This window comes from Bison bison, unplaced genomic scaffold (genome assembly GCF_000754665.1).
Source record: "Bison bison bison isolate TAMUID 2011002044 unplaced genomic scaffold, Bison_UMD1.0 scf7180017864254, whole genome shotgun sequence".
NCBI classification, from domain to species: Eukaryota; Metazoa; Chordata; class Mammalia; order Artiodactyla; family Bovidae; genus Bison; species Bison bison.
Window position 1 is genome coordinate 5872196 of NW_011494826.1, and position 10073 is coordinate 5882268.

A 10073-nucleotide genomic window follows, 5' to 3' on the forward strand; every position below is an offset into this window, starting at 1 on the left:
GACTTTGCGCCTCCAAACAACCTTAGCATGATGTCTTATCTTAAGCAACCGCCTTATGCAGTCAATGGGCTGAGTCTGACCACTTCGGGCATGGACTTGCTGCACCCCTCGGTGGGCTACCCGGGTAAGTGAGCTCCGCGGCACTCTTGCCCTCTCCTTCCCCACGGCCGCTTCGCGGGGTTATAACACCCTTTCCTCCGGAGCACCGGGGTAGAGGGTCGCGTCGCCCCCGCCCCAGCTCCAGGAGAGGTCCCCGCTGGGTTTTTCTTCCAAGCAGCAGCTCAAAGCCACAGGGCATTTATTGGTGGAGGAGAGGGCAGGGACTTGGGAAAAGGGTGTACATGAATCTACAACGTTTTCAGAAAATCGTATCTTTTTAATTGGAGTGAATGGGGACACATATTGGACTGGGGCAAAGAAGGCTACTGCCCTTGTCATTTGGGCGAGACGCCCCTGCCCGTACCTCGAAGTCCAGTTCCTCGGAAGTGCCCTCTTGGCGAAGTCGAGGTCCTCATAAATTCTCCCCGCCAAACCTGCGGCATCTCCTCTGACCTCCAGGCCCTTCATCTCTAATCCCTAGAGGTGTGATTTTTCCGGGGTGTGAGTGTTTTCCTTTCCGATCAGATCTGTTTTGTAAAGTCGTGGTAGAAGGAGAAGTATGAAGTGAAATGTGCCCCCATTTTAAAGATGGAGGAACAAAGACCCCATCAATTTGAGCTGCCGGTTCTCGGGGATCCTTTGACTTGGGAGAATGGAGTTTTTGTGTTGAGGTTTAGGGGTTGATTTTGGAGGGTTCTTGTTTTTTGTCTTTTATTTCATTTTTTCCTTTTTGTTTGCTTTCGAAGGAACGCTCTGATTGGAGCGATCTCCGACGTCAGGGGGAGTGGGGTCTCCCCTGGAAGGGGCCCTGTCTGCCGGAGGAGCCGAGGACGGGGAGGGGGTGGGGAGAACATGGGTAGCGTCCCGGCTGAGCGGATGCAGAGAACCCGGGGAGTGCTGAGATGTGGGGGTGGGGAGAGTCGGACACCCACAGAGACCCCTATGACTGAGAAACTGCTCCCCCACCCTAAAGGGCCCTGGGCTTCTTGTCCCGCAGCCACCCCTCGGAAACAGCGGCGGGAGAGGACGACATTCACCCGAGCGCAGCTAGATGTGCTGGAAGCACTGTTTGCTAAGACCCGATACCCAGACATCTTCATGCGGGAGGAGGTGGCGCTGAAAATCAACTTGCCTGAGTCCAGGGTACAGGTAGGGCAGATGTAGACAGAACCGTCTTTCCTGACCTTGACATCAGCCCACCTCACCCCACCCCCAGTACTGTGTGTGTGGAGGACCCAGGAGAGTTCCAGGTCTCGGAGAGGACCAAAGGAAGGTTTGAAACTAACCGGCTCCATCTGAAGGCAGTGAACTTGTCTCTTCAGGTCCCCTCCTCCTACCCCTTTTTGTCCCTCCTCCCCCACCCAATGCTATAACCAAGGGTCTTCCAGCCTAGGCTGCAAGGTAAGACGGGTGATTTAGCTGTGATGATAAAGCCTAGTCCTAGAACCCTTGGAGTCAAGGAGACTCACATAGTGTTTTAAAACTTCCCTTCCTCCATTGGAAATCCACCCCTCCCCCAACCCCAATTCTCATCTACTTTTAGGGGTAAAAGAAGTTTAGCTCCTGGACAGTTCCAATATTTTTACAATGAAGAAGTAGAGTAAATGGCCTGCTCAAGGTCACATGTCAGTTTGGTGGTAGAAGAAATGACACAATACGAGTGTTTTCTTTGACTTCTTATGGATTGAACAGAATTTGCTAGATCTTAGCCATTCTGCAGATAAAATATCAACATGATATCCCTGTGATAACTACCTTCTCCCCTTTCTCCCCCTTAACTTGACCTTAAGCTGGAGAGGAAAATGAGCTCCCAACTTTCCTGGAATGCAAGTCCCATGTAGATTTCTCTGGGAAGAATTCAAAGTAGGATAGAAGAAGTTTTAGCACCTGTGAGGCTTGAACTAAAGTCTTCACTGAAAGAAAATAAATGGCTCTGAATGGCTGGTGGTTTGTGCTCAGCATTATGGCATTATTCTCACAGTTAAGACGCCAATATGGAGAGCTCACTCAAGACAACTAAAAACTTTTGCCCAGAAAATGCCCATAGTTTCCCTGATAAACTTTACCCTGATAAAGTTTCCCCCTTGCACACCAAACACAGCTCCTTCATTGCAGAACATGAAAAAGGTTAGTAAAGAGAATTTTGAAAATTACACACAGCGGTGACAAGCCAATGAACACGACACAGAAAACAATCTGTGTGTCGAGTGGCACTACCCTGAAGGAAAAGCCTCAGTCTCAGACTTGAGACTAGAAGAGAAGTTTGGTTTTGAGTTTAAAACAGAGTACATACAATTCACTCCACTTACCATAAGGAAGGTTTTGGCAAATAGTGGCTTTCAGACCTTCCTCAACAGGATCATTTCTCCTGAGAGCTTTCTTTTATGAATCTTTCTAGGAGAGACAAAAAGTAAAGTGATGGAACCAGCCTTCATACTAGCGGTTGCTACCTGGAAGATGGACCATAAAGTGTTTGAATTTAGGCTGTTCTTGTTGGCATGTAACAAAAGAATTGTTTTATCTCATTTCTCCTATGTTCTCATCCAAAAGACACAAACACGTTCTATTCCATTGTGAGAGTGTTCAAAATGCAGCGAGGTCTACGTTTATGTGCGTATTTGAAGGGAAAGACGAAATAGGAAAGTGAGGGGGAGCGTTTTTAGCTATACGATTTGGGTGATTATCTTAAATGTTACTGTTTTGAGCTAGGAGTAAATCAGGGTCAAGTGCTTTTAGATAGAGCCTCCCTGATTTTCTTATAATTCCAGGAGCATATATGAGTTTTCACTGGCAGGAGAGATTGTCCGCTTAGCTCATCTGTCCACCTAGGACAGATTTATAATCTGGGAGCCACTCTTTTCCTTAAGAAATTACTGAAACCATGTTAAAGAAGTTTCTTTCCCTTTCAAGGTATGGTTTAAGAATCGAAGAGCTAAGTGCCGCCAACAGCAGCAGCAACAGCAGAACGGAGGTCAAAACAAAGTGAGACCTGCCAAAAAGAAGACATCTCCTGCCCGGGAAGTGAGTTCAGAGAGTGGAACAAGTGGCCAATTCACTCCCCCCTCTAGCACCTCAGTCCCAGCCATTTCCAGCAGCAGTGCTCCTGTGTCTATCTGGAGCCCAGCTTCCATCTCCCCACTGTCAGATCCCCTGTCCACCTCCTCTTCCTGCATGCAGAGGTCCTATCCCATGACCTATACTCAGGCTTCAGGTTATAGTCAAGGATATGCTGGCTCAACTTCCTACTTTGGGGGCATGGACTGTGGATCTTATTTGACCCCTATGCATCACCAGCTTCCTGGACCAGGGACCACACTCAGTCCCATGGGTACCAATGCAGTCACCAGCCATCTCAATCAGTCCCCAGCTTCTCTTTCCACCCAGGGATATGGAGCTTCAAGCTTGGGTTTTAACTCAACCACTGATTGCTTGGATTATAAGGACCAAACTGCCTCCTGGAAGCTTAACTTCAATGCTGACTGCTTGGATTATAAAGATCAGACATCTTCATGGAAATTCCAGGTTTTGTGAAGACCTGTAGAACCTCTTTTTGTGGGTGATTTTTAAGTATACTGGGCTGGACATTCCAGTTTTAGCCAGGCATTGGTTAAAAGAGTTAGATGGTATGATGTTCAGACTCATCTTCTGATCAATGTCCTGGGAGGCATAGAAGGAAAATGAAAGGCCTTAGCGGGGCCTACCAACCAGCTACCTGAAATGGACAAACCAATCTACTTAATACTTAAGATCCTGTTATAGTTTTAGATCATTGGTTTTCCTGATTCACAAAGTGATCGAAAGCATTCTAGCCATGTGCAACCAAATACCACCAAAAATAAACAAGAAGAACTAAATTGTGAGGGGAAGGAAGGAAGGACATAGCCTTCTTAAGCAGAGGTGTTCCAATGTTTTAGCCAATCCTTGGTTGAATCTTAGGAATGGACAGTGTCTCAAGCTCACTCACGTTTCAAGACCAACTGGTAGTTGGCACTGAAAAACTTTTCAGGGCTGTGTGAATTGTGCGACTGATTGTCCTAGATGCACTACTTTATTTAAAAAATAATGTTCATAAGGAGTCAATATGTAGTTTAAGAGACAATCAGTGTGTGTCTTATATAAATGGTACATCTGTGGTTTTTAATCTGTGCTAGACTTCAAAACTGTGATCTCCTGTTATTGTATGCAACCTTGAACTCCACCTCTGCAGGGGTTCTTCTGTGATTAAATAGGTTATAATTATAAATAAATTCAGAGCAACTGAGTACTTATCTAAAAAGATTACCTTTGGCTGGAGGTGAGCTGCACTGAAACTTTACAACAAAATGTCTCTGGACAAGGAGAGTAAGAGAAGAGAAACAAAAGGACACTAATTCATCATGTAATTTACTGTTGGTAAACCTAGCAGTAAAGAGACATTGGTCAATTGCTCTGACCCTGATGAATTTATAAGCTGAGATCATCGTTGTTTATGCTTGCAGATGTTAACTGGAAAAGTTATATATGCATAAACCTTTCTTCCTGATTTGGCAGATATGTATAATTATATTAAATTGGTTCTAGCACAACATTGGGTCCCGTTTAATTTTATACCACTATTAGTGAATGAGAAGCCCACATTCAGCCACTCCTCCCCAAAATATGTTTTTCTTGGATCAGAGAGGGAATTAACAAACTTTTTTTAATTGGGGGGGGGGTGCTAAATATGAATGACTAAGATATGAATGATTGGTATGTAAACTTTTTGTGACTTTCATTAATACTGCTCTGAAATTGAATATAGAGAGCCTAACAATCAAAACCCCTCCTTGGTTTTCCCTCCCTGCCAGATACCCTAATGATTTCTTAGGCACCTTACTAGTATGTCTTAACATAGATCAATTTTTTAAGCAAGAAGTGACAAACTGTAGTACCTCAGAGAAAATGTGAATGACAAGAATCCCTTGTTTCTATTCTCTTATTTGATTAAGGGATTTTTTTTTTAAGTTCCAAAAAAAAATCTGAGGTAAACATGAGAGGGAATGTAATCAGAATCTGAAAGCAATTCAGGCAGAAATGATTTCTGAACAAAAGAGTTTCAGAAAAGTTCTAAAACGTATAATTTCAGTACTTGAACATAAGGCACTCTGGTCTTTTTTTTTTATTTTAAAGAAAGTGCTAAAGGGGGAAAAAAAAGTCCCTTCTGGCTATACCTGCATTTTGTAAACCAACCATGAGAAAAGACTAATGGGCCAATGATTATGGTACTCCTCAGATAAAAGCAATATTTAATTTCATTTTACACTCATTATGCTCTTAAGTTTGACCAAAATGAAGTGACTCTTGACTGTAACTTTTTGAAAATGAACATTAGCAGTTGCAACCATTTTGTTTTCTGGCTAATTTTCCCTGACTGCGCATGCTCTCTGGAGCCCTTACATGATCTTGTCTAATAATTGTTTCTGTTTTGCTGCTAAAGGAAATGGAATAGTTTACAGTCAACAAGTGAGGCACAACTCAATGGCAAGATTTTCCAGTTCTTACTGATAATATTCACCCTACCATAGTTTACACTGGAGTGAGATTGGGGTAGGGGGAGAAGACACCAACATGAATCCTTAATATAGTCCAGATACTGGGTCCTATTCTCCCAGATTTTCTCATGCAGCAGTAAAGCAGACCCAAAATCACTTCTCACACTGCCTTAGGTTTTCAGAATGCCCCACAAAGGGACAGAAAAGAGCACCGCCCTCTCGCCCCAAAAAAACAATAACGACGACAAACAGCCGAGTACTCGGCAAATAAATGCAGTTGGGTTTCTCTCCCGGTAGTTTAAAAAAGGAGGAAGTCAGAAAAAGGCGCTGAGCCCCCTCTGAAACTAATTTTTCCATCACCTTTGCACAACTCCGTTTAACAGACCACGGAGTTAAATCCCTTTGAATTGACGGTGAAGTAGCAATGAATTCCCCATGACCACAGGCAAGAGAGGGAGGGTCTGGGAGGCGGGCAGCTAGCGCGGGCTCCTTCGTCCAGAGTTCTGGTCACCGCGCCCAGCCAAGACCCGGCTTAATAAAGTTGGTACCGAAATGATGCCACCCTCCACAGGCGTCAGGGAGCTATTTCAACTGTCTGGAGACCAACAAAGACTTGGACGTTGATGTAATCTTCGTTTTGAGGGGTGCAGGTGAGGGTGGGCTAGTTTGCTTTACAAAGATCTGTAGTCCCAAATCTTTATCTTTCCCGCAAAGATTCTGGGACCTTTGTATTTCACCTTGGGAGTGTTTCGCCCCTTCAAAGATAAGAAGAGAAATCCAATCAAGTCAATTAAGTTCCGGCTTTCGAAACGTCGGAGTTTGAGATAATGGTCAGTTTCCTCCACCCCACCCCACCCCACCCCACCCCCATCGCTTCCCTCTAATCTCGCCTTTCCTGCGGCTCTGCCCACCCTCAACCCCGGAAGCCCGCGCGGGACTCCGAGGACTTGGCGGCGAGGCGGCACTGGAACGGAGTCCACGGCGAGTTTTCAGGGTTGCGGTTTCTAAGTCTCGATGCCCGGATCGAAGTTAGCCGGGAAGAGCACTCCCATCTCTGTCCCGGGGGCTCGCGGCGCAAGTGGCTATCCAGGCTGGCGCCGCCCTCTGGGCCCCGCTCGGCCCTGCAGGCCGGGCTGGGGCGGCCTTTGGGGCGCTCGTCCTCCGGCGTCCCCTCTGTCTGGGCTGGCTCCGGCTCTGGTCGCAACCTCGGCCGAGCCGCAGCCCACCTCACGACCCGGTCCTCAGGCCTCCCTCGCGGCCTCGGGCGCTGTGGGTTGCGGGGAGACTCGTGTACCGCCGGCGCCGGGAGGAGCGCTCCTTGAGCCCTTCGGGGTCAGCCGTGGGCCTGGGCGCACCTGGCCCGTGACTTCACTGCCTGGCTGAGTTCCGTGGGCGGACGGACTACGGGTGCGTGTGTGTGGCCAGGCCCGGAGACTAACGCCCGGAGCTAGAAGGAACGGAAGCCAAGGCCGAAGGAGAAGAGGGCGATCTGGGCCTGAGGGGCCCGGGCGAGGGGGCCAGAGAGGAGAAGACGGCGCGGCGGGGCCCTCGGCCTCTCGCCGTCCTCGCCCCCTCCCTGGGAGGAAGCACCGCAGACTGCTGGGTCTCCCACTGGGGGTGAAGGGCGAGGCAGCCGCCGCCGCCACAGCGGGGACTCCCGCCGCGCCTTGGGCCTCGGGTGTCCTGAGCAGACGTGGCGCCGAGGTGGGGTCCAGCTGAGCCTGCCTGGGGCCCCAGGGATCCTCCAGGAAAGTTTGGGGCTTGGGCTAGTGGGTCATGGTGAGTTCTGCCCTGCCTGGGGCTCCTCGGCTCTGAGCTGAGCCTTTCAGGGAGAAGCCTGTGGGACTCACGGTTACCCTTGGCGCAACCCTTTTCTCCGACGTCTCTAGATTTCCTCTTTAAACCAGATATCCTGACTTCGTTTTTAGACCCGGCGCAGCACTCAACTGCCCTTAAGGCCGGAGGCCAGTTCTGGGAGAAGAAAACCTTGCCTCTGGCGTCCCAGACAGCTCCGGGTGGCCCGTTCCGGTTACCTGCAGCGCAGGGCCGCAGAGCTGCTCGCGCCTCCACTTAACCAGAAGCCGGCGCTCGGGCGATCGGCCCCGGCGCGCGCACCGCAGGTTTGAACCCGCGTCTAACACCCGCTTGAAAACCTCACTGTTGTTACCCGGACAAAGCTGTAACCCAAAACCAGGCGTTCCAGTGTGAGGTGGTGATTTATTGCGTACAGAGGCGTGTTTTAATCATGCAAAGGAGAAACACAAAGGAATCGGGCCGGAGACAGGCGCATCCCACACAAATGGAAGCTGAAGTCTTAGAAAATCACTAAAATGCGGAGATGCAGGGTCAGTTTCAGCCCTGACCCCGGCTTGCTTCACGCCTTCCTCCAAAACCTTTACGTAGAACAGCTGTCTGGTACCACAAAGGGTCCACGCCCCCCGTCACGCATCTGCATGCCCAGATCTGCGACCAGAGTCTTGAACACTTCTTTTTCTTCTCTTCAACGGCCAGAACCCTGTCAGCGCAGCGTGCCCTGATAAAACCTGATTCCTCCAGTTGCCCCATTTGCGCCCTTAGGTTAGCATGATATAAAAGACGGGGAGCCCCTGGGACGTTCCCCTGGGATGGGGAGAGCAAAACCCCAAACAAAACCCACCCCGATGTTTTTCCGTATTAGGCTCTGAAACGGCACAGATTATGGGATTTGTCTCGGACAGAATTAACACTACATGTGAAACCATAGTGCTCCTGGTGCATTGAGACACATTGTATACCATTGCTTGAAGCATCTCTTCTAAACTGCCTGTTAATAGCAACACGAGGCCTTAAAATAATAAGTGGGTTTTCGGTTTTAACCTGATTAAAATGAAATTTCGACACTGTAAAGGGCAGTTTTTCTGGTGGAAGCAGTTCGAAGGAAACGGAACCCATCACAGGGCTAGAGGAAGCTTTTGTATGGGGAAATGGCTGGAGAGGAGAAGGAAGCAGGCATGCATTTAAAAGGGCTTCCCCTATGCAGTGGTCCCCACAAGCCAGGGAGGTGCCCCCAGTTCTAAAGAGAATTAGCCAGATTTCCTCTCTTGCAAGCAGTGTGCTTTATATTTAAAAACCAACCCACTGTTGACTGCAAACAAACAATAAGTAAGTTCAAATAAAGGAGCCCTACCAGGTCCAACCCATTTGGTCAAAGATAACTGCAGGTGCCAGAGAGGCCAGGCTATCACTAGGGGGAGGGTCAGCTTCGAATTTTGTTTTTCTCCTAGAGGGAAAGTTGAAGTGCATGAGGTCTGTGACTCTCTTTTATTCCTTAATCTTCCCCATCCTTTACCTTCAATTCTCAGTGGAAGGAAAACAACAAAGGGGGGAAAAAGAATGCCATAGCAAATATAATACTAAGTGGCCAAAGTTTGAATTCACTTCTGTTTCAGCACCACAAGGGGGGAAAAAAGCTATCCCAGAATCAAATGGAATCCTCTGTCCACCTCTCCAGTGTCCTAGACTTAGTTTGCCTACTTAGGAGTGGGAATGTGGCCTTCTGGCTAAAAATAGGCTTGTTAACCTCCTTGACATTACTAGAAAACCTTTCCTGCAGAAGACTTGAAAAATAAGATGAGAGTGTTTAGCACCTACACTATTGCCTTTTTGTTTTTCCCCTTTGAACTGCCCATGATGGGACCAGCAAATCCCACAGAAGCAGTAGACTCTGCACCCCGCGGGGCTGTTCACCCTCCAACCCCGGTCCCCGAGTTAAAGGCCAGAAAATGTCCCATAGAGACAGCGATTGGGTGGAGTGAAGTCTCCCCCTTAGGCCCTGCCTCCAATCTCTCAACTGGAATCTCCAGAGGCCTCAAGCTACTCTGAAAATCACTCATAGCAGCCTCCAGTTGTTAAAATCTGTTCCTAGAGCCAATAGTCACATTTTAGGCTCCTGGACCATTAATAAAAATCGCCTTAACATTCAAATGGCTCTAAAATGCGTTGATAGAGGATTACTGGGCCTAATGGACGTCGTGTGTGATAACATGGCCCCTCAGCAGCGAGGTTCTGGAGTGGATGTCCGACCACAGCTACCTGATTATCAGCTTACAGCCAAACCTCTTCTTAGCAGCGATGCTCTTAAGAAGCGTTCTTCCGCAGAGCCGAGAGGGAGACTTCTGTGTTCTTCATTTAACCGTATTTAACTACCGCATAATGCTCTGGAAACCAGAGGGGAAAACTTGCCTGGAGGCTTTAGGTCAACCTCAGAAGTTAAGAGGGGCGGGTCCCAGCCACTGCCCCTCCCATCCCGGCTATTAAGGGAGCGAAGGCCGAAAAGCTGTGGCCGGGGCAGATCGAGGGCCTTGCCTGAGATTTGGGTTTGCCCTAAATCTGGGGCTTCCTCCGCGGGACTCTTAGAGCCGCCTCAGAGCAGAGCTTGTGAAGAGGCTGCCTGGCTAGCTCCGACAAGGCCTGCGGCGTCCCGAA

At 48.5% G+C, this 10073-nt stretch overlaps 1 protein-coding gene across 2 annotated transcripts; it reads left to right on the forward strand.

The window, feature by feature from the left end:
• The first annotated feature begins 27 nt into the window (after positions 1-27).
• Positions 28-4392, forward strand: OTX2 (orthodenticle homeobox 2). Of its 2 annotated transcripts, none has more exons than XM_010847693.1 (3): positions 28-124; positions 1097-1248; positions 3010-4392. In XM_010847693.1, exons 1-3 carry the CDS (start codon positions 28-30, stop codon positions 3628-3630), a joined length of 870 nt encoding a protein of 289 aa, XP_010845995.1. In that variant the 3' UTR covers positions 3631-4392. The 2 variants fall into 2 exon arrangements, with proteins under 2 accessions (XP_010845995.1, XP_010845994.1); XM_010847692.1 differs by having other exon boundaries at positions 1073-1248; positions 3010-3630.
• Positions 4393-10073: the final 5681 nt, after the last annotated feature.